This window comes from Amblyomma mixtum, chromosome 4, assembly GCF_055824585.1.
Source record: "Amblyomma mixtum isolate Tamu chromosome 4, ASM5582458v1, whole genome shotgun sequence".
NCBI classification, from domain to species: Eukaryota; Metazoa; Arthropoda; class Arachnida; order Ixodida; family Ixodidae; genus Amblyomma; species Amblyomma mixtum.
In genome coordinates, this window is record NC_143015.1 from 69,167,503 (window position 1) to 69,192,416 (window position 24,914).

Genomic DNA, 24,914 nt, shown 5'->3' on the forward strand with positions numbered 1-24,914 from the left:
GCAATTCTCATTAAGATTCGCCATCAACTTTACCTACGGTTTCCTACAATTCTAACCTTATGCCACATCTCTGCTTTTCAGCCACCAATTCTCCAATCGCTTTTTGCTAACTTCCACTGCAGATTTATTTACATGACCATTGTTATCTTTAAACCCTAGAGCCTCAGGAAGAGTGACTGTGCCTGCATCGACATCCGGATGGATGCCATCACATTTGATTATGAGGTGTTCAATTGTTTCCACAGATCTACCACACACTGCACATGTGTCATCTTCATCGTTAAATTTCTTCTTGTAGCTGCGCGTTCTAAGACACCCTGACATAGCTTCAAAAAATAGGGCACTGCCTCTTGAGTTATCATAGAAAAATTCTTTCCAGATCTGTCTTTTCCAGTATCGATATAGTTCTACACTATGTTTCTTTTCCATTGAATTCATCCAATTTTTAACTTCCGCGTTTTTAACCTGTCGTCTAATGCTCTTTCTTTCTCCGTCATCATGACCGGCATACTTACTGGTTAGTTTTCTAGTTCTTTTCCGCCACTGTGAGTCAACGCTCTTTCTGTATAAAGATTTAAATACCTTAGCTGCCCACCTGTTATCGTCCAATTTCCTCAGGCGTTCTTCATATAGTATTTTACTCTTAGCTTTCCGTGCTTCGAACGATGCCCAGCCCATATCCCCTTGTACTGCCTCGTTTGTGGTTTTGCCGTGGGCGCCTAGTGCTAATCTTCCAACAGCTCTCTGATTTACGTCTAATATCGACTGAACTTCTGCCCTTAAGCACAGAACCGCATTGCCGAAAGTAAGTCCCGGCACCATTATTCCTTTCCAAATACCTCTTAGTACTTTATATTTGTTGTACCCCCATAATGCCCTATGTTTCATTATCCCGGCGTCTCTTCGTCCTTTTGCCCTAAGAGCCTGTTCATGCTTTTCCGTGTATATCTGCCCTTCGTTTAGCCATATCCCGAGGTATTTGTATTCGGCCACTTTGGGTATTTTGTGGCCTTGTATTGTAAGCAGCTGATGAGTTGTATCGTTAAAAATTATCACACCTGATTTAGTTGCGCTAAAACTGAATCCTAGAGCATCTCCTTCGTCTCCGCAGCAATTAACCAAAGTTTGTAAATCTTCCTGGCTATCTGCTAACAGTACAATATCGTCCGCATACATTAAACCCGGAAGTCGCTGCTCAACTACATTTCTGCCTAATCTGTACGACAGATTATGACCTAGATTACTTTCTTCTAGCCTTCTTTCCATATTTATCACGTAAAGCATGAACAGCAGCGGTGATAGAGGACAACCTTGCCTTAATCCTTTGTGCACCCCCACAGTTGTGGTACTTTTTTCCCTTCCCATGTAATTTCAACTTTATTATCTCGCTAGATTTCCTGTAGAAAATCAATTACCTCATGACCGATACCTAAATATTTCAATATGCTCCACAGGAGTTCCCTGTTCACGTTATCGTATGCACCGCTTATGTCCAGAAAGGCTAAATACAGAGGTATGTTTTCCGCCTTTGCTATTTTTATGCATTGGGTAAGCACGAACAGGCTATCATCTAAGCGCCTACCCCTTCTGAACCCAATCTGAAGTTCTGCGAGTATCCGATTACCTTCTACCCATGACTGCACTTTTAATTTCACCGCCTGCATTGCCAGCCTGTACATAACAGATGTCATCGTAATCGGACGGAATAATTTTATGTTCATCTTATCTCCTTTCCCTTTATAAATCAAATTCATTTTACTCTGTCTCCACCTGTGCGGAATTTGCGGATTTGTTATGACTGTCTTCAATGCTTTTATCAGCGCTTCCTTGCTTCTTGGGCCAAGTTCATTAATAAGCTTAGTTGGAATTTCGTCTATCCCTGCGGATGAGGTTTTAGGAATATTCGCTTCCGCATTTTCCCAGTTAAGACTAGTCAGTTCTAAGCTGTTCTCTATTGTGTTGTCCTGTGTTGCCGCCTCCCTTGGGGAGATTACCCCATTGTCGTTGCTAAAAGGCGCAGCTATAAATGACGTAATGTAGTTCACAGCATCGTCTCCCTCTAAACATTTTCCCTCGGCATCTATAATATGTTCCTGCGTTCTTTGATTTGTTTTTCCCAACCAGCTTGTATGGTTCCAGAATTTTCTTGGCCCCCCTTTATTTGCCTCGCGAACTTCAGCCAGCCATTTATCAGAGGACTGCTTCATTTTAGCCTGGACTAGGACCTGAACTTGCTGTTTCTTTTGTCCATAAGATTCCCATATTTCGCCTATTTCCTGTTCAGATAACTGCGCCCTCTTTGCTTCTCTGTGTTCCCTTGAAGCCACCCGTGGTGGTGATGATGATGATGATGATTATGATGATGATGATATTGTGCCATTGCCCTTTGTAGCGGGCGGGCACAGAGTTCGTGTCCTAGCCGAAGAAAAAAAGAAAGAAAAAAAGAACGAAGAGAGAAAAAGAACGAAGCACACGCAACCAGAAGTCACAACGTACGTGCACCGCGACTACGTCTGTGTCGGTTCAGTTCGCGGAATAGGACACCGCCGCGTCATCTTCCACCATCGTTGTAGCCGGGCCTTCGTGGTGGACACGCCTTTCGTTGGTGTGCGCCTATTAGCACCGCGCTCTCCCTCCTTTTCCCCTTCGCCTGCTTCAAATCCCAGCGCCCGTGGGAAGGTGGCGCCATCTGCCTGTGGAGGGGACAACCCGTCGCAGTGAAGCACCAAGTGCTCCGGGAGCTCCTCTTCCTTTCCGCAGCCCCTGCAGATAGCGGCTTGCACGTCGGCGGAGGGGTCGAAGCGGCGGCGGTACACGAGTGTGCGCAGCGCACCAGCACGCGCCTCGAAGAGAAGAGCGCTGCCTCCGCTGTTGTCGTACAGCTGCTCCGGGTCGATTTCCTTTTTATGCGCGCGGTACAGCTGAAGCGTCGTTTTCTTCTGCATGTCGGAGTGCCATTGGGCGGCTTCCGCAGCCTGCACCTGGGCCCTTACTTTGCGGCTCGGTTGGCGTTTGGTTTCTTCGGTGCTCTCGGTGGTCTGGGCAAGGAAACCGAATTTGCCGCGCAGCCGTTGGACGCGAGCACGCCATTGCGTTCCGGTCCCTTTAAAGTACAGATACCGGAACACTCAGCACGCCCAGCGGATGTCGGGTAGCATGCGCAGCCGCTCCTCGAAGGCGATTTTGCTGCTGGCCTCTCGAGCTTCGAAGGACGACCAGCCGAGGTCGCCCTGGATTGCCTCAATGGCGACTCGACCATGGCACCCCAGGGCCACTCGGCCAACTTCGTGCTGTCCGCGCTCTAGCCATGCACGTGTGGAGGCCGACATGCACACGACGGCATTTGCAAAAGTTAGGCCCGGGACGTGCACGGCCTTCCACAGCTTACGCACCATCACATATCGACTACACCCCCACAGACAACGTCTGCGCAGAATGCAGCAGGCGCGCTGGGAGGAGAGCCGTACACGCTCCTCGTGTGCAGCGTATAGGCCTCCTTGGGCACTAATGGTGACGCCCGAGATAGCGGTAATCGGAGGTCTGCGGTATGGGCTCTCTGCTTGGCAGGTGCACCGTGGAGACGCTGGTCTTGTCGCCCGCGAATCGCAACACAGCTGATTTCTTCACGTTGAAGCATAGTCCCAGCTGCCCTAGATGGTCGGCGGACAGTGAGATCAGCTAGCTGCTGTAGCTGCGCCTCATCTTCGGCCAAAAGCACGATGTCGTCCGCGAACACAAGGCCCGGGAGAGTCCAGACCTCCGGGATGCCGTCCTGTGTGTATGGGAGGGTAAAGCCGATGCCGGACCGAACCAAGCGATGCTCCAGCTCTGCCGTGTAGAGCATGTAGAGGATCGGCGACATCGGGCATCCTTGTTTAAGCCCGATCTGCACCTCTACAGGCTCAGAGTGGGCACCGGCAAAGAAAGCCACGACTGTGCTGCTGCAGTATAGGCGGCGAAGCAGTCCGATCCACGCTGATGGCATTCCAATAGCTGCCATTCGATGAAGCAGTGGCTCGTGGGGGACGCTGTCGTAAGCTCTTCTTACATCGAGGAAGCACGCCACAAGTCCCCGCGACTCCTTGCGAGCGATCTCTACGCATCCTGGAGGCGACGCCCCTGTCGGAATACACTCTGTAATTCCGACAGTAGGTTCTTCGCCTCGGCCCACGCCACTATCCAGCCTTTTACAACCTGCGCAAATACCCTGTACAGCACACTGGAGATGGTAAGGGGTCTATAGTCCTTGATGGAGCTTCGGTCCCCGCCCTTTTTAGGGAGGAGGCACACCTTGCCGCGAAGCCAGTCCTCAGGTATAGGGTCGCCGGCAATTAAAGAGCTCTGCAAGCTGTTCTCGTGCCTCCTGGCCGAGGCATTTCACCAGGCCAGCGGGAATGCCATCCAAGCCTTGTGCGGTGTTGGCTCCCACACGGGCTATGGCCCGCTTTAGCGCCTCTGTTGTCACCGTCCGCGAGTCGGAGGATGGGGCGCACTGCTACTACACGGTGTTGATATTGCAGCGGTATCCACTGGATCGCAGGCCTGCTCCTCCGGCCGCCAGCGTGTTCGCCAAATGCAGCCGGTACAGCCAGCGATGACAGCGCCGCCCACCGGCAGGTAGCAGCCACCATTAAGGCTGGTTATAAATATTCATTCAGAACGACGGCTTGACATCGCCGCTATGGCGCAGTGGATTAGAGCCACGTGTTGCGTATGGGAGGTCGGCCGTTCGACTCCGCTCTCTGCACTGTAATTTTACTGTTTTTTTTTAATTTCATTTCTTAATTTTTTACCCTTTTAGGTCGCAAATCGTGATGCTTAGTGCCATATAACGCCGTTTAAGGTTTTCAAAACATTTCCTGCATACTTTTACACAGATTATTCACAGCGCTGGAATATCAGTTTTGAATTTAAACTAAACATTACATGCTTAGTAACAATAGGTTGGTATACACTTTTAAGCGTTATTTAGGGAATAATTATCCCTTTTAGATAAGCCATTGTGACAATCTTCAGTCACCGTGATCAATTCACCGTGGTTTCAAGCCTTGTGGCTGTACAGGCTGCAGTGGCTGTACAGGCTGCAGTTGGCGAATACGCCGCCCGGCATGGCACCCATATATTCCCTGGAGATGCTCCGTAAGGTGTTGTGCTAGATCAGTGATGGTTGTGCCTGTGGTGGCGTCGCGTAGCACATGGGGTGGTGGTTTTCTGTCCAAGGAGGACACATAGGCCCAGAACTTCCGTGGGGCGTTATGACCCGCTCTTCTGAGCTCGTGTAATTGTTCTTGATTGCACGCTGCTATTTTCACCTGGATCAGCAATTGTGCCTCCCTCTTGCGACGGAGGTACTCCTGCCAGGCCAGGTGGCATTCTTCGAGGCGGAACCGCCACCTCGCGGCGCCCGCGTCAGCTTCAGCGCCGAGAAAATCAGGCTACGTATACTTAATAGCTTAAATTTAACCCTCTTCTAACTCTACGACATTATTCCTCGATGAGTCGGCTTCTAGGTGCCATCGGAAGCAAACAAAAAGACAAATATTCGTGCGCCTTGATGGCGCCAGATGGCGCCAGGTACCCGGCAGCTGCTCTCTCCTCGTTAGTATAGTGGCCAGTATCCCCGCCTGTCACGCGGGAGACCGGGGTTCGATTCCCCGACGGGGAGCTCATCTTTTTTTCTCTCCATGCCGGCACATTTACGGGCAGTAGACTTCTCTGCCGTGGCCAACACTGGTGGCTCCCCTCTTCCACCTCTCCCGTTAGGATAGTGGCCAGTATCCCCTCCTGTCACGCGGGAGACCGGGGTTCGATTGCCCGACGGGGAGCTTTTCTTTTTTCCTCTCCATGCCGGCACATTTACGGCCAGTAGGCTTTTCTGCCATGGCCAACACCTGGTGGCTCCCCTCTTCCATCTCTCCTCGTTAGTATAGTGGCCATTATCCCCGCCTGTCACGCGGGAGTCCGGGGTTCGATTCCCCGACGGGGAGCTCATCTTTTTTCCTCTCCATGCCGGCACATTTACGGCCAGTAGGCTTTTCTGCCATGGCCAACACCTGGTGGCTCCCCTCTTCCACCTCTCCCGTTAGTATAAAGTGTTTGCTGTTTTTATTTGGAGCTCGAATTGGGAGCGAACTAGTCGAGCTAATTTGTTCCTACCGGTCAAAAGAGGTGGCCTTGGATTCCACTTCCGGCCGCGATAGCGAACGGACGCGTGTGAAATGGGCTCCGTTGGAGCGGTATCAGCGGCCGTGTCCGGCCGCGGTAACAGGTTTTCTTCTGCATCGGATGATGAGTATCGTGTTGTTTTGCCTAGTCTGCCTTCAGGGCGTTTGGTTTTGAATACCGTTTTTATGCATGCGGACGTGAGAGCACGGCCCTACCGAGTAGAAGACTTCAGGGATACGCTGGTGAATTTGGATCTGCTCCCCGAGGTTACGGCCTTGGGGGCGTATCAAATGAATCACGTGTGGGCAGTTACCTTCAAGTGTGACGCAGGTGTGCAAAGACTGCTCGCCAACAACGAAGTGCAAGTAAAGAACCATCGCTGCGTTCTCATCGACCCGTCTCACCAGGACCTACGGTTGAAACTGCACTGGCTGCTGCCCACCGTCCCCGACGACGACGTGCGGGCGGCTTTGCTAGTGTACGGGAAAGCGACAGATGTGGTCAAGGAGCGTTGGAGGGTGAATGGTGTGTCTGACAAGAGCTCGACGACCCGGACAGTGACTTTGAAGCTCAAGGGCGGTGTGAAGCCGGAAGATATACCGCATCAGCTTAGGATTGCTGGTGAGCTGGCCCTTGTCGTGGTGCCGGGCAGGGCACCCCTCTGCTTGCGATGCCAGAGCACAGGCCACATACGGCGTGACTGCAAGGTACCGCGCTGTGTGCTATGTCGTCGCTTTGGCCACGACGAGACCGAGTGCGTGCGTACCTACGCCAGCGTCGCAGGGCCCGCGAGGAGTGACGATAACTCGGAGCTCCTAATGGATGAAGCTGATGCTGAAGCAGCAGCCAAGGCGGAGTCGGAAGACAAAGCTACGGCTGGAAATGAGCCGGCTGAGCAAGCCTCGGGCGAATCAGTACGCCAAGGCACTCCGAACCTCGAAGAAAATGGCACACCTGAGAGAACAGAAGACCCATCGACGGCGAGGTTGGTTCAGGACGAGAAGATAAACGCGACCTCGATGGGAAGCGCCAGCGAGGGGGAGCAGAACATGGGCACATCAAACGAGGGCACCGCCGCCGCGGCGACTAAACGCTCGCACGAAGTCGTCGAGGAAGATGACACATCTTCTGGCCCGCCCGTCAACGGAGAGCCACCGTCAAAAGCAGCTCCCGTGCGTCGGTCGACGTTGCGACCTCGGCCGAACATCCCTCCAGACCGGAGGACGACGACGAGGGCGACGACGCCGCCGCCGACGCCGCCGACGCAGCTGCCGGCGGCCTCGTAGTTGTAAGTTTTGGGACTGGACGAGCGCTTGTTCTGGCGCTGAGGATGCTTCTTGTCAACGGTAAGCACCATCCTCTTGGTCTCCTTCCATACTACAATGGCGCTGCCAGATAGAGCTTTGCGATTCGCCACAATCAATGTCCGAGGGCTATGTGCGAGGAGGAGGCAACGGCAGTTATATAGGTTGTCAACGGAAAAAGATTTAGATATTATTGCCGTACAAGAGACGAAAATTGAAGGAGATGTTGAGACCGAGAGTATGGTGCTGCCTTTCATGTCACATTACTACGCGTGTGTGAGCCATGCGGTTGGGAGATCCGCAGGCTGTGTTCTTTTTGTGCGCCAACATTTGGGGCTTGAGGTGCAGGCCGTACGGTCGGATATTGCAGGACGTATGGTTCTTTGCGATTTTAGTTTTGGTTCAGTGCTATGGCGGGTGATATGCTTGTATGCTCCTAATGTACTCGAGGAAAGACGACAGATGTTTGAGGGACTCAAAAATTATTGCGATGTCGATCGGAAACTAGTACTGATGGGAGACTTTAATTGTGTTTTAGCGGCGCGAGATAAAGCGAACGATACACCGTACAGAGACGCCAGCACGGCAGAACTTCGAAGCTTAATCGATGAATTTGGGCTCGAAGACGTAGCGGAATGCTTGGAAGACGACCACTGCGTTCGCTTTACGCATTTCCAAGGAGCCAGTCACGCCCGGCTTGATAGAATGTACGTTTCGGCCGAATTGACAGCGCTTTGCCGAGAGTACCATGTGCAGTCTGTGTCATTCAGCGACCACTGTCTTGTCTGGTTTGATATTAAGAACAAGAAAGAAAATAAAAATAAATTCACATGGGAGTTATGGAAGTTTAACGCGAAGATTTTAGATGACGACGTTTTCAAGGAACAAGTGTCAAGTATGCTTGAAGAAATTAAGGATGATACAGCCACAGTGGTTTGCGAACAATGGGAGACTTTCAAGCAAAAAACTAAAATGAAAGCGTTGGAACGAGCTAGCGCTATAAAGTACGAGAATGATAAGTATGAGACGAACTTACGAAAGAGCCTGCAAATGCTAATAAATCAAGAAAACTCAGCTCCAGGCACGTTCAAGGCTGACATCTGTTCGCTCAAACATAAGCTCGAACAGTTTGATATCGACCGATACCGCGGTGCGCTTGTACGAGCCAGAGCCGATAAAGAGATAACCGGTGAGGCACCAACTAAAAGAGCACTGGCAAGGGAAAGAAAATGGGCCCGCAAGAATGTGATTTCCGAAGTTGAACAAGACGGCATTATTTTGAACGAACAGAACGACATCGAAAATGCTTTCACCCTGTTTTACAAAGGTCTATTTGCGCTTAGAGCGGTAGACTTAGAAATCTTCAGGACAGAATTCCTGGCTTTAATGCCTAGGATTAATGACAACTCAAAAGAGGTGTTAGAGCGCCCGATTACTGTCGCTGAAATAGAGTTGGCTATCGATGACTTAAAACGAGGGAGGTCACCAGGACCAGATGGATTAGGCGCCGAATTCTACAAGACTTTCAAGAATGAATTAGCCCCTATAATAGCCCACCTTTTAGAAGACGCATATGAACGGAAGCGCCTACCGCCTTCTTTCCTGGCCACGCATACAGTTCTCATCCCCAAAACAGAGGATCCAATCGCTTTAAGGCAAGTAAAGTCCTATCGTCCAATCAGCTTAACGAACGTCGACTACAAGATCTATATGAAAGTACTGGCTAAAAGACTTCAAACGGTAATAAAAGAGATTGTTGGACCACACCAGACTTGCGGTATAAGGGATCGGTCAATATTCACTAACATTCACACGGCGAGATGCGTGCTGGAGTGCTGCGATGCACTAAACATGAACGTCGCAATGCTCCAGCTCGATTTGGAGAAAGCGTTCGATCGTGTACCACATGAAATCTTGTTTACACTTTTGCAACACGTCAACGTGGGAGCAGTTATCACAGAGGGTGTCGCGATGGCTTACAGGGGATGCACAACGCGCCTAGTAATCAACAAATCGGTAGGAGCACCGATCGAGGTGCAACGATCCGTGCGACAGGGTTGCCCCCTCTCACCATTACTTTTTGCCTTATATATCGAACCCTTCTGCCTTAGTATAATAGACACCAGCTACGTAAAAGGCTTTAAATTACAGCTAACCGAAGTGAAACTGTTGGCATACGCGGATGATGTGGCGGTTTTCTGCGTTGACAATGAGAGCATCTTGAAAACGGTGGAAATTGTTAAGCGTTTCTGTGATGCCAGCGGCAGCGCTGTTAACTGGGGCAAGTGCCTTGGATTTTGGCACGGTTCTTGGGCGACGAAACCAGGCACTTTCGCCAACATGCAATGGGCTGATACACCAGCGAGGTACCTAGGTGCTCCTTTAGAGTTTTACCGCGACAGTGAGCCCTACTGGCGGAGCCAAGTTGCAGAAGTGCGTGAAAGAACGGAGAAGGTTAAAGGAGGGGACTTGTCTATGTTTGCGCGCAGCACTGTGTGCAATGTGTTTTTTGTTATCAAACTGTGGTATGTGCTAAGTGTTTTGCACTGCTCACGCGCCAATGTACAAAAGTTGCACCGTGTATTGGCCATCTTTGTGTGGGGGTCGGTATGGGAGAGGACAAGCCGTACCAACCTCTTCCGGAGAGTTAGTCAAGGAGGCCTGGGCTTGTCGCATTTATTCCTGAGGCAAGTGGTCAACCGTTTTTGTTTCCTTCGAGATGTGAAGGACCCGTTTTTGCGTACTGTAGTACAGATCAGATTGAGCAGACTTTTACCGGATTTTGTGGTATCTACCGAGTGTATACCAGGAGGTGTTTTTGGATTCCTGAAGGAGGTTGCGGTTTCCTGTAACTTCCTCAGCGCACGATTTTCCTACCAATATCTTGCAAAAGTAAAACGCATACAGCTATACAAGGACCTTACAGACCTGGTTTTTCCTGTGCCACTGTATCGAACAATGTACAGCACCCATCCAGGCAGCGATGTTTTAAAGCGTGTGAAGCGAATGTATGTAGCTCCGGGAGCCAAGTCCTTTTTCTTCAGGCTGCACACCGGAACGTTGGAGGTAAAAACTTGGATGGCAGAGAAAGGATTGTATGTTCCATGGGGTGATCATTGCTTTATATGTAGAAAGCCAGAAACTATCGAGCATGTTTTTTTGGACTGCTGGGGAGGAGTGTTCTTTTGGGACATTCTTCAAAGAACATTGAAAAAAGATCTGCCCCTTGACCCCCGTGGGATTCGTTTCCTAGCAGTGGAAAATGAAGAAGGTGTACCGTTTGACGCAGTAATGCTCATGGGATTGCACTGTATTTGGAAGGCCTGCATGGCGGCCCGACATGCTGACATCGATGCAAGGCCGGCGCAGGAGTACTTTCGCGAGTCTGTAGGCAGATTCTTGGAAACCTACAAAACTGAAACAAGTGCCTGAATGGGTACCGAGAATTGAGCCTCTAGTCCATATGAAACGCTGTTAGCGCCTTACGTCAGCCAAGGTGTGGTTGATGGTTTTAGCCCATACCGACGCCATGTACCATTAAGTGTGTGTATACTTCTCTTGTTTTCTTGTGATGTATGTGTCAAAGCAGGCAATAAACAAAAAAAAAAACACTGGTGGCTCCCCTCTTCCACCTCTCCTCGTTAGTATAGTGGCCAGTATCCCCGCCTGTCACGCGGGAGACCGGGGTTCGATTCCCCGACGGGGAGCTCTTCTTTTTTTCCTCTCCATGCCGGCACATTCACGGGCAGTAGGCTTCTCTGCCGTGGCCAACACTGGTGGCTCCCCTCTCTTTAAATTGCACTCGAATACACTTCCTGTTAAAACGTGGCTGCACGAAAAGGGGATTTTTGTCCCATGGACCACAAACTGTCTCTTATGCAAAAAACCTGAGACAGTAGAACATGTATTTCTGGACTGTTGGGACCCCATTTTCTATTGGGATGTGCTACAACGAACAGTCAAAAAAGATTTTCCCCTGGACCCCTACGGCATCAGATTCCTGCCAATTCAGAATGAAGCAGGAGTACCATATGATTTAATCATGCTTCTGGGCCTCCACAGTCTCTGGAGGACACGGATGCAAGTGCGACACGCGGATGTTAACGTTCGCTCGGTGCGCGAAAACTTTATTGAAAGTGTTGCGAGCTTGAGAGCAATGTACCGAGCCCAAGCTGACCCACCTGAATGGATTACTGTATTTGATGAACTGGTCGCATTGAGAAGATTTTTAGCCCTGATACGTCAGCCGAATTAGGCTGATGTTTTTATCATTTGTACATTTTTGTTTTCATGTCACAGACGGCAATAAAGAAAAAAAAACTGGTGGCTCCCCTCTTCCACCTCTCCTCGTTAGTATAGTGGCCAGTATCCCCGCCTGTCACGCGGGAGACCGGGGTTCGATTCCCCGACGGGGAGCTCTTCTTTTTTTCCTCTCCATGCCGGCACATTCACGGGCAGTAGGCTTCTCTGCCGTGGCCAACACTGGTGGCTCCCCTCTTCCACCTCTCCTCGTTAGTATAGTGGCCAGTGATTCTACTTCCGGCTACCGTTCGGTGCGGACGCAGGATCATGAGCTCCGGCGGAGCGGCGATAGCGGCCTTGGCTGGCCGCGGAAACAGGATCACCGATAGCGATGACGGCGATTATCAGCTTATACTGCCTCAACTGCCAACAGGAAACGTCGTTCTGAACACCGTGTTTTTGCAAGGCGACGTGCGAGCGCGGCCCTACAGGGTGGAAGATTTAAGAGACGCCCTCCTGCCGACTGGTTTGCTGCCGGACGTGGTGGCTCTGGGAGCCTACCAGGTCAATCACGTGTGGGCAGTCACCCTTAATGGCGCGGAGGCTACGAAGCGGCTTCTGGCCTTTAAGGAACTAAACGTGAAGAAGCGTCGCTGCGTCATCATCGACCCACAGGATCAGCAGGTGAGGCTTAGGCTTCACTGGCTGTTGCACGGTGTGGCTGACGACGACGTGCGGACCGCGTTAGCGGCGTTTGGGACCGTCATGGACGTTAGTAGGGAGCGGTGGCGTGTGCAAGGTGTGAGCGACAAGGGTTCCACGACGAGGACCGTCGTTCTGAAGCTAAAGAGGGGCATGACAGTTGAAGACTTGCCGCATCAAATACGGGTTGGAGGAGAGTTGGCCTTAGTCGTCGCACCCGGCCGTCCGATGCAGTGCTTGCGCTGTCACGGCACCGGCCACGTCAGGAGAGAGTGCAAGGTGCCGCGCTGCTCGAGCTGCAGGCGTTTCGGACACGAGGACTCCCAGTGTATCCGTACGTATGCCTCGGCAATGGGACCGAGTGCAAGGGAAGAAACCGAGCACTTAATGGACGCAACCGAAGCAGAGGACGCGGCGAAGGGAACGGGTGAGCCGGTGCCTAGTGCAGTGGCAGAACTATCAGCCCTCGCTGGTGGACCGCAGGACACAAGCGCAGACCGTCCCAGTCAGCCGGTGGCTAGTCCACCACCGGTGCAGCAGGACCTTGATAAAAGCGGCGCGAGTCGTCAAGCGCAACCGCCTCTATCATCTAAGGGACAGGATGCACCAGTCAACGGCGCTTCCGTTACAACGGGTACCGGTACGGCAACGAAACGCCCCCACGAAGTCTCCGGGGACCACGACGACAAGGTGCTCGCAGGCAGCGTTGACGAGCCGCCAGTGAAAGCGGCGCAAGGACGGCGGGCTACCTTCAAGCCGCGACCAAACGTCAACGTGGACAGGAAGCCTGCCGACAAGCCTCCCCCGTCGAAAAGCGACAGCAGCCAACCGGACGGCCCCGGAGGCGTCTAGCGGTTTGCTAGATGCTAAAGGTAAGCACCATGCTCCGGGCCTCCCTCCTACTGCAAACCTAAATGGCTCCTGAACCGTCTCTATGTGTAGCTACTTTAAATGTCAGAGGGTTAGCACAAAAACGAAAACAAAGTCAATTGTATCGGCTGGTAACAGAGAAGGACATTGACATTCTAGCTGTTCAGGAGACAAAAATCGAGGGAGAGGGGGAGACTGCGAGCATGGTGCTGCGTTTCACAGCGAGGTACTACGCCGTCGTTAGCCACGCTGTTGGGTTGTCAGCAGGATGTGTACTGTTTGTGAAAAAGTTGCCCGGTCTTACTGTTCAAAGCATCATGTCATGCCCGTCTGGGAGATTAATAGTGTGTGACTTCCTTCTGTGTGAAGCGGAATATCGGGTGATTTGTGTGTATGTGCCTAATACAGTGGAGGAAAGACAATTTCTTTGCCTATGTCCGACAGTAGGTGATGCCTGAAAAACGCCTCATTATTTTGGGTGACTTTAACTGCGTGCTTAGGTCTGCAGACAAAACCAGTTGCACAGCTTTCCGAGACAAGAGTACAGATTTATTAGCAGAGGTCATTGCCGAAGCGGAATTAACAGATGTAGCTGAATGCCTGCAGAGCGCACGCGCTGTAAAGTACACTCATTTCCAGGGTGCTAGCCACGCACGCCTGGATCGGATCTACGTCTCTCTGGATGTGATCCCGAGGTGCCGTAGTTACGACGTTGTACCGATGTGTTTTACTGATCACTGCCTGGTTAAATGCGCTATAGGAACAAAGAAACAAATGAAACACTTTGTATGGGACATGTGGAAAATGAATTCTAAGCTACTTGGCGACGAACAATTCGTAGCAAAAGCATTAGAAGAAATTAACAGACTAAATCCAAACAGTAGCCTGAATCTCGGTCAGCAGTGGGAACTATGCAAGCAGCAGATTAAAGTCACAGCAATTGACAGGGCCAGTGCGATTCGCTTCCACGAAAAAATGAAGGAAACCGAGCTGCGAACAACATTGCAGAAACTGATAGCAGAGGAGTGCAAAACGCCCGGTATTTTCATAGATGACGTCAGGAATCTAAAGCAGAAACTGCAGTTGATCGAGGAAGAGCGTTATCGGGGTGCGCTGGTGCGTGCGAGAACAAATTCACTGAAAGCAGGCGAGGTGCCTACGAAGCGGGCTTTAGAATTTGAAAAGACAAACGCCCGACGAAATCACATAGCAGAGATAGAGCGGAATGGCGTCGCTGTGAATGACAACGAGGGCATTGGGCGAGAGTTCTCTGAGCATTATCAGGCGCTATTTGCGTTCCATCCTGCTGACCTGGACGGGTTTAAAAAGACGTTTCTTGCCCACATGCCGAGATTGGACGATCAGATAAGAGAATTTTTGGAGCGACCAATAACTGAAGGTGAAGTGTGCCTTGCCATTGAAAACTTAAACAACGGAAAGTCGCCTGGGCCCGATGGCTTGTCCACCTCCTTTTATAAGTTTTTCAAAGAAAAGCTGTCTGCAGTGCTCACGGAAGTGTTCAATGAGGCGTACCGAATGAAAGCTCTACCACAGTCCTATAGTACATCACACACTGTTCTTATCCCTAAGACTGATGATGAGGAAAAACTTAGACTTGTGACTTATTACAGACCAATCTCTTTAACCAACGTAGACTACAAAATTTTAATGAAAGTTTTAGCGAGCAGACTCCAAACAGTGATTAAAGACCTAGTAGGTTGCCACCAGACATGTGGAATCAGGGGCAGGTCTATAGTCAGTAACATACATAAGATACGGTGCGTGCTTGAGTGCTGTGACATCATGAAAGCTTGTGTCGCTGTGCTGCAGCTCGACCTAGAGAAGGCCTTTGACTGCGTCCCACATGTTATTTTGTTCGCTATTCTTGATCATATTAATGTCGGCGCGATTATCAAAGAGGGAGTGGTCATGGCGTACAGAAATTGCACCACGCAGCTAATCATAAACAAGTCATTGGGGGCCCCCATTGCGGTGAAGCGTTCGGTGCGCCAGGGCTGCCCCCTCAGCCCACTTTTATTTTGTCTGTACATTGAAACGCTATGCTTGGTTATCATTCAGAATGATTCAATTCGTGGGTTTCATCTGCAAGCGTCTGAAGTAAAGCTGTTAGCATATGCCGACGATGTCGCCGTATGCTGCATCGACCAAGGAAGTATTACAGCAACGGTTGAAGTAGTGAAGTGTTTCCGGGATCTCACGGGCAGTTTAATTAACTGGGGTAAATGCCTGGGATTCTGGCATGGAGAATGGCCGACGACCCCAGACACATTCGCTGGCGTGACGTGGGTGAACACCCCAGCGAAGTACCTGGGTGTCCCATTAGAATTCTACAAAAACAATGACGACCTCTGGCTAAGCCAGCTGCAGGAAACGCGAGAAAAAGCAGACAGGTGGAAGGGGGTTCCTCTATCGTTCTTTGCCAGGGCCACGGTGTGTAACCTTTTTTTTGTAAGTAAGCTATGGTATCTGATGCAGGTACTGCACTGCTCGCGGCTGAATGTGCAAAGGCTGCACAGAGTGTTCGCAACCTTTATATGGGCATCGCAATGGGAAAGGTGTAGCCGAACGAATTTGTTCAGAAGGGTGAAGGATGGTGGTCTCAGTCTGTCGCATCTCTTTGTGCGACAACTTGTAAATAGGTTTATGTTTTTTCGTGACACAAGCGATCCTTTTTTGCGCACAGTGTGCCAAGTTAGATTAAGATGTGCGCTGCCTAGTTTTATTGTTGGCACAAATGAGATGCCCGGACCCATTTCAGGATTTTTCAAAGAGGTGGTGACTAGTATACGGTTTTTGTCGACGCGTTTTTCAAATGGTTATCTTTTTTCAGTGAAAAGAACAACACTGTACAAAGATGTATGTGACAACATTTTTCCAGAACCATTGTACAGAGCCTTGCATAGTGGACAGCCCGGTCAGAATGTTTTAAAAAGGGTAAAGAGAATGCAGGTGACACCTGGCATGAAAACCTTTTTCTTCAAGCTACATACGGAAACACTGCCAGTAAAGAAATTTCTAGAGCAACGGGGTTTTTTCTTACCGTGGGGAGCTGACTGTCTGATATGTAAACAGCCCGAAACTGTAGACCATGTTTTTCTGAATTGCTGGGAAGGTGTGTACTTTTGGGATGTTCTACAGAGAACGGTCAAAAAGGATTTCCCATTGGACCCTCACGGCATTAGATACCTAGCAGTAAATAATGAAGACGGGATTCCATTTGACCTCATAATGCTGGCTGGCCTCCACTCTGTATGGCGTTCTCGCATGGCCGGTTTCCATTGTGATCCGGATGCGAGGCCCGCACGGATGTATTTTCGCGAGAGTATATCCAGATTTGTTGAAGTTCAGAAATCGCTTCAGTGTGTACCACAGTGGTTGCCGAAAGTAGAAGCCTTGACAGCGCTGAAGGAATTTTAATGCGACAATGTCAGTGCAAAGCTGACTGCTACTGCATTTTTTGTTTCTTTCTGTTTTTGTTTTAGTGTATCGTCCTGTATTATTGCTCACTGTCGGAGACCGGCAATAAAGAAAGAAAAAAAAAAAAGTATAGTGGCCAGTATCCCCGCCTGTCACGCGGGAGACCGGGGTTCGATTCCCCGACGGGGAGCTCTTCTTTTTTTCCTCTCCATGCCGGCACATTCACGGGCAGTAGGCTTCTCTGCCGTGGCCAACACTGGTGGCTCCCCTCTTCCACCTCTCCTCGTTAGTATAGTGGCCAGTATCCCCGCCTGTCACGCGGGAGACCGGGGTTCGATTCCCCGACGGGGAGCTCTTCTTTTTTTCCTCTCCATGCCGGCACATTCACGGGCAGTAGGCTTCTCTGCCGTGGCCAACACTGGTGGCTCCCCTCTTCCACCTCTCCTCGTTAGTATAGTGGCCAGTATCCCCGCCTGTCACGCGGGAGACCGGGGTTCGATTCCCCGACGGGGAGCTCTTCTTTTTTTCCTCTCCATGCCGGCACATTCACGGGCAGTAGGCTTCTCTGCCGTGGCCAACACTGGTGGCTCCCCTCTTCCACCTCTCCTCGTTAGTATAGTGGCCAGTATCCCCGCCTGTCACGCGGGAGACCGGGGTTCGATTCATTCTACTTCCAGCCACCGTGCGTGACGGACGCAGAATCATGGGCTCCCACGGAGCGGCGATAGCGGCCGTTGCCGGCCGCGGAAACAGGTTCGCCAGCGACGCAGATAAGGATTACGAGATCGTTCTGCCTACCCTGCCCACCGGACGTGTTGTGTTAAACACGGTTTTTCTGCACGGGGACGTGCGTGTGAGACCCTACAGGGTCGAAGACTTCAGGGACGCCCTAGCCAACGTTGGTGCGCTCCCCGACGTCGTGGCGTTGGGAGCGTACCAGATAAACCACGTGTGGGCTGTGACCTTCAGCAGCGCCGACGCCGCAAAGAAACTGGCCGCCATGACGGAGCTGGAAGTCAAGGGACGCCGCTGTATCGTTTTTGACCCAGAGGACCACCAGGTCAAGCTGCGACTGCACTGGATGCTTCACGGCGTCGCCGACGAGGACATCCGTACGGCATTCGCGGCGTTCGGCAACGTGACCGAGGTCACCCGGGAGCGTTGGCGCGTCGCTGGCATGAAGGAGAAGGGTTCCACCACGAGGACCGTGCTCCTAAAGATGAAGCCAGGCATTAAGGTAGACGACCTGCCCCACCAGGTTCGAGTTGCTGGCGAGTTGGCTCTCGTGGTGGTGCCCGGGCGGCCGATGCAGTGTCTGCGGTGTGGCGGCGCGGGGCACGTACGCCGTGATTGCAAGGTGCCCAGGTGCTCGAAGTGCCGACGCTACGGTCACTCCGAGGCCGACTGCGTGCGCACCTACGCGTCGGCTACCGGGCGTGTAGCGGCGAGCGACTCCGCAGAGCTCATGGACGTTGTCGAGGCGGAGGAAGCAGCCAGCGGCATCGACGACACGGGCAAAACGGCGGGGGTTGAGCCTGCGGTTTCGACCAGCAACACCGACGCGGCTGGCGCAAAGGAGAGCGGGTCGCCCATCTGTGACCAACCTTTGACGCCTCTGGAGACGCCCAAAGATAACCCGAACCCCCCAGAGCACGTGGAAGCGGAAACAAAGGCGGCCAGCGAGAACCGCGACGAGAAGGCCGACGCCCGCGTGAACACCGGCGTGACCACCCCTGCGAAGCGTCCGCACACCGAGACCAAGGCCGACGGGGAGAAGGCAGCAGAGTCCAGCGTGGAGGAACCGCCGACAAAGACGCCCCAAGCACGACGACCCAGTCTGCGACCGCGCCCGAAGGTTCCGGATGACAGGCGTGGCGGCGGCAAGGCGCCGCCTGACCAGGTCCATGTGCTCGCGCCGGATGACACCGGCGGCGACGGCATCGTCTAGCGATATGCTGGGCGCGGGAGGTAAGCACCATGCTTTCGGTCCCTTCTTCTTAAGTTGAAATGGCTTCCGCAACTCCGTTCAAAGTCGCCACCTTAAATGTCAGAGGCCTGGCAGGCAAAAGAAAACAAAGCCAGCTGTACCGACTTATAACGGAGCAAGATATTGATATATTAGCAGTGCAGGAAACTAAAGTCGATGGTGAGGAAGAGACCGGGAGCATGGTGCGACGTTTCACGTCTAGATATTTTGCCGTTGTCAGCCATGCGGTGGGCACATCGGCTGGTTGTGTTCTGTTTGTCAAGAAGTTGCCGGGGCTAGAGGTACACGGGCATCATTCGTGTTTGTCGGGTCGATACGTGTCCATCGATTTTTCGCTCTGTAGCATCGACTGGCGCATTGTTTGTCTGTATGCACCTAATGTGGTTGATGGCCGAGCCGCGTTTTTTGAAAGCGTCGAAGAACGGCTTCGCACGGACAGGCAGCTCATTGTTATGGGCGATTACAACTGTGTTCTTAGTGCGCGCGACAAGACAAGCGTCCGAGGTTTCAGGGATAAAAGCACCGAAGTGTTGTTACGAATGATTGTGAACTGCAACCTCGAGGATGTAGCAGAGTGTCTTGAAGGAACGCGTGCTGTAAGGTACACACGATTCGAGGGCACAAGTCACGCACGGCTAGACCGAATTTGTGCATCCGCGGAAACGGTCCCTAAATGCAATAGTTATGTAGTTCTGCCGGTTTCATTTTATGACCACTGTTTGGTTCAATGCTGCATAGGATTCATTAAGAAGGGGAATGGTTTTTCATGGGAAATGTGGAAGTTAAATGAGAAGCTACTCCAGGACGAATTTTATAACCGTGCTGTAAGGGAAGAAATAGCAAAAATAGAACCAAGTAGTAACATGAGGATTTGGCAGCAGTGGGAGCTCACTAAAGAAACTTTAAAATTAAAAGCAATAGATAGAGCTACCTGTATACGTCATGAAGCAAAAAAAGAGGAAATGGAGCTAAAGGCACTGCTTCAGAAGATGATAAAACAGGAATGCCGAGCGCCTGGTAAATGGATAGAAGACATAAGGAAAACCAAACAAAAGTTACAGCTTATCGAAGAAGAACGTTATCGGGGAGCGCTGGTGAGGGCAAGGGCAGAAGACATGGCCGCAGGGGAAGCGCCAACGAAACGAGCGCTTGGTTTAGAGAAAGCCCGTGCCGAAAGAAACCACATAAACGAAATAGAATGGAGAGGTGTTTCTAAAACGGACATCGATCATATCAAAGCAGCTTTTTTCGAGCATTACCAGGCGCTCTTCGCATTGCATCCGGTAGACGTTGTCACTTTTAAGGAGGCGTTTCTGGCCGAGATGCCGCGCCTGGACGACGAAACTAAAGACCGATTAGAGCAAGCGATAACTCAATTGGAAGTTGAGCAAGCAATAGACAGCTTAAACCCTGGTAAGTCGCCTGGACCGGACGGGTTCAGCACGGCATTCTACAAAGAATTTAAGCGTGTAATTTCCCCGGTCTTGACAGTCATCTTTAATGAAGCCTTTAAACTAAAATCACTGCCTCCGTCCTATGGCTCTTCCCATACTGTGCTGATTCCGAAAACGGACGACACAGACAGATTACGACTGGTAGCAGCATATCGACCCATAGCACTCACTAACGTCGAGTACAAAATTTACATGAAGGTTTTGGCACGAAGGTTGCAGACCGTGATCCATTTATTAGTTGGTCCGCATCAGACCTGCGGGATTAAAGGGCGGTCCATTTTTACAAATATCCACGTTGCGCGCAGTGTATTAGAATGCTGTGATGACACTAATGATCAGGTAGCTATACTCCAGATAGATTTAGAAAAGGCTTTTGACTGCGTTGCCCATGAACTTTTGTTTGCAGTATTAGGCCATGTTAACGTTGGTTCTGTTATTCGCAAGGGTGTGGCCCTGGCATACCGGAACTGCACGACGAGATTGATCGTTAACAAGAGTCTGGGGGCCCCCATTAGCGTGCAGCGTTCGGTGCGCCAGGGCTGTCCCCTCAGCCCCCTTTTATTTTGTATTTATGTGGAGACCCTTTGTTTAAAGATACTGAAAAACAGGAGTATTACCGGATTCAGATTACAAGCAGCCGAAGTGAAGCTCTTGGCGTACGCTGATGACATTGCTGTGTTTGCCGTTGACGAGGGAGGCATAAGCGAGGCTGTTCAATGTGTACGCGATTTCAGCCAAGCTACAGGCAGCGGGGTTAACTGGTCGAAGTGCCTCGGGCTTTGGCATGGAAGGTGGGCATTTACGCCTGAAAGGTTTGCTAGTGTGCCGTGGACGACAACACCAGATAAGTACTTGGGTGTTCCGCTCGATGCTTACCGTGACAGTGAACATTATTGGACAGGACAGGTCAAAGAGACACGGGAGAGAGCTGATAAGTGGAAAGGAACGACCTTGTCGATTTTCGCCAGAGCCACTGTTTGCAACCTGTTCTTTATCAGCAGGCTCTGGTACGTAATGCAGGTGTTGCACTGTTCACGGTTAAGTATTCAAAAGCTACACCGAATTTTCGCCGTCTTTATCTGGTCGTCTGAATGGGAGCGCTGCAGCCGGACCAACCTGTTCCGACGGGTACAAGACGGCGGGTTGGGATTGGGCCATTTGTTTTTGCGACAGCTGGTCAATCGTTTTTTGTTTTTTAAGGACACAAGAGACCCGTTTTTGCGTACCGTATGCCATGTTAGGCTGTGGCATCTACTTCCAGAGTACATCGTCGGAACTGCTGATGTTTACAGTAGAGTCACCGGTTTTTACCGGGAAGTCGTAGCCAGTGTAAGGTTTCTTTCCGCGCGGTTTTCAAATGACTTTCTGTCGACTGTGAATCGAAAGAAACTGTACCGTGCTTTGTGCGATGTAGTTTTCCCGGTGCCCTTGTACAGGGCCTTGTACAGTGGAGGCCAAGGCAAAGATGTTTTAAAGAGAGTTAAAAACATGCAGGTGCCATCAGGAACAAAAACCTTCTTTTTTAAGTTGCACACCGGAACCTTACCGGTTAAAAAATTTTTAGAAGGAAAGGAATTATTTTTACCTTGGGGATCCAACTGTTTAATTTGCAGAAAGCCGGAAACAATAGACCATGTATTTTTGCACTGTTGGGAAGGGGTTTATTTTTGGGATGTTTTGCAGCGAACCTTAAAGAAAGAATTTCCACTAGACCCGTATGGCATCCGGTACTTATGTGTTGAAAATGAGGATGGGGTGCCTTTTGACTTAATAATGCTTACAGGCCTCCACTGTATATGGCGCTCCAGAATGGCGGGCTACCATTGTGACAGAGACGCAAGACCTGCTAGAATTTATTTCCGCGAAAGCATGGACATGTTTCTCGCCATTCAGAAAGCCGCTGCGGAGCCTCCGGAGTGGCTCTCAAGACTAGAGCCGCTCTGTACATTGCGTGAGTTTTAATTTGACGAAGCCAGATGCATGCTGGCTGACCACGAGTCATATGTATATAGCGTTTATTGTCTTTTGTTCATTGTTTGTGTTGTGAAATTTTCTGTGTCAAAGCCAGGCAATAAAGAAAAAAAAAAATGGGCTCCCAAGGAGCGGATTCAGCGGCCCAGCCGGGCCGCGGTATCAGGAGTACGATCAAACCGAACGAGGACTACCAGCTGATTTTGCCGCATTTGCCAACAGGTTCGAGCGTTTTGCATACTGTTTTTTTGCATGGCGACGTCCAAGCCAGGCCATACCGTGTTGAAAACTTTCGTGACGCTCTTGAGCGTCTGTCATTGCTGCCGGAAGTGGTTGCCCTCGGGGCATACCAGATGAACCATGTTTGGGCCGTAACATTCTGCAATGAAGAAGGAAAAAACAAAATGCTACAGGCGGAGGCGTTCAACGTCAAGGACCACCGCTGCGTGGTCATTGACCCACGCAACCAGGGCGTCAGGCTGAAGCTGTTCTGGCTGCTACACGGCGTGCAAGATGACGACGTGAAGGCAGCTCTGGCGGCTTTTGGAAAAGTGACCGACATAACTCGGGACAAGTGGAGAGTCAAAGGCTGCGTCGACAAGTCGTCTACTACGCGCTCAGTGACACTGAAGCTGAAGGTGGGCGTTACCATCGAGGACTTACCGCACCAGCTGCGTGTTGGAGAGGACGTCGCACTCGTCCACGTTCCTGGCAGAGCTCCGCTCTGCCTCCGGTGCCGCGGCACCGGACACATACGTCGGGAGTGCCGTGTGCCACGATGCGGGCTCTGTCGTCGCTTCGGCCACGACGACGCCCAGTGCGTGCGAACATATGCTACCGTAGCCGGTCCTGGTCGTAGGGATACTACTGAGGAGCATATTATGGACGAAGTCGACGCGGTAGAGGCGACCCATGAGAGCCGGGAAGACGCAGTACCGAAAAGCATAGCCTCAGAAAAAGCAACGCTTCCCACCGAACATGAGGCTGCCAAATCAGAAGAACCACCTGTGCCTGACACCAAAACTGAGGCGGACGCGGGAAAAGCAGATGATGCTGCGGTAGGTGCACCTGAGACGGTTTTGGAATCGACCGACGAGAAGGACATTGACACGGAGATGCCCGCGGCGTCAACTTTGCCAGCGAAGAGGACGCACGACGAAGCTGATGACAAGGCGACGAGCTACGACGGGACGGACCATGAGGAACCTCTTCCCAAAGCGCCTCCTGTTCGACGTGCGGCCTACAAGCCCAAGCCGAACATCCCTCCTGATCGTAGGACTTCGTCGGGTGTCCCTCCGCCTTAGCGGAGGTGCCTTGCAGGGTCTTCGTGTTGGTAACCCGGTCTTCGATCGGGTTCAGTGCTGACACCGCCGTACTTTGCAAACTGGAAAGATTTTTGATGAGGTGAGCTGCAAACCGATCTCACTTCGAGAGCGGCGAATCCCAACCATTTAGATGGCGTGTCAAATAACATCTTGCTTGCGTATTGCCACACTGAACGTGAGAGGTCTTTCTGCGCGAAGGAGGCAAAATCAGCTTAAGCGTCTCTTGTTCGGAAACGAAATCGATCTGTTGGCTATTCAAGAGACAAAAATTGAAAGCGAAGAGTTGACAGATGCGATGGCTGAAATTTACCGTGCACAGTTCAGTGTTTGCGTGTGCCATGCAACGGGAAAGTCGGGAGGGTGTCTGATTTTAACACGAAACTGCAAAGTCAGCGTGGAAACTGTATTTTCCTGTGAAAGTGATCGGATTGTAGCATGCGATTTTTATTTCTCTGGGGTAGAGTGGAGAGCTGTGTGTGTATATGCACCTAATAGAATTCCCGAACGTGATGCCTTTTTTCGCTGTGTTCAACCTTTCCTGCTGACAGAAAAGCGTGTACTATTGCTTGGAGATTTTAACTGTGTGTGTAGACCTGAAGATAGAACAAGCAACAAAACCCTGCGGGACACGAGTGCCGAGCTGCTGTCTGAGATGATTAATGAAGCAGAATTGGAAGACATTGGCATTATAATGCAAGGTTCCGAACAAGCACAGTACACGCATTTCCAAGGCGTTAGTCACGCAAGGCTGGACAGAATTTATGTTTCTTCTGAGGTTGTGCCCTTGTGTTCCCAGTACCAGACTGTGCACGTCAGCTTCAGTGATCATTCTTTAGTCGTGGTCACACTTGGGGAGAGGAAAAGGACTGTCAAGTTTAGTTGGGAATTATGGAAATTTAATCACACATTGTTGGAGGATGAGGAGTTTAGCAAGAAACTAAAAGACTCAGTCAAAAACTTGTTAGAAAAAGAGTCAGACTTTATACAAACATGGGAACAATTTAAATGCGACGTGAAAGTGGCCGCTATAGAAAGAGCACGTGTTTTAAAGCGTAAGGAAAAACAGCAAGAAAAAGAACTTCGTACCGAGCTTGATTTCATGCTCAGCATGGAAGCCGTCAAGCCGGGGTTGTACAGACAAGAAATAAGAGAGACCAAAACTAAGCTTGAACTAATAGATGAAACGAAATGGTGCTGTGATAAGGGCGCGCAGCGAAAGATTTTGGCTTGGGGAGACGCCCACCAAAAGGGCGCTCAGCGACGAAAAACAGTATGCAGTTTCGAAAGAGATAAAGGAAATTTGTTATCGCAATGACGTAACTTCCGAATCTGAGATGATTGAAAGGGCGTTTCTGGAATATTACCAAAACTTGTTCAGCCTTAAAACGCCTGATGTTGAACATTACAAAACTGCATTCCTGTCGCTAATGCCAAGAGTCGAGGATGACCTGGCGCA

The 24,914-nt window shown here is 50.9% G+C and overlaps 2 protein-coding genes and 1 pseudogene across 2 annotated transcripts; 2 read left to right on the plus strand and 1 right to left on the minus strand.

Moving 5' to 3' along the window:
- Window positions 1–2,507: 2,507 nt before the first annotated feature.
- LOC149346792 (uncharacterized) lies at window positions 2,508–3,985 on the minus strand (annotated as a pseudogene).
- Window positions 3,986–6,204: 2,219 nt separating this feature from the next.
- Window positions 6,205–7,451, plus strand: LOC149346793 (uncharacterized). The gene has a single exon (XM_089541428.1). It carries the CDS (start codon window positions 6,219–6,221, stop codon window positions 7,449–7,451), a length of 1,233 nt encoding a protein of 410 aa, XP_089397554.1. The 5' UTR covers window positions 6,205–6,218.
- A 4,587-nt stretch (window positions 7,452–12,038) lies between these two features.
- On the plus strand, window positions 12,039–13,265 carry LOC149346794 (uncharacterized). Its single transcript, XM_089541429.1, has one exon. It carries the CDS (start codon window positions 12,039–12,041, stop codon window positions 13,263–13,265), a length of 1,227 nt encoding a protein of 408 aa, XP_089397555.1.
- The last annotated feature ends 11,649 nt before the right edge of the window (window positions 13,266–24,914 follow it).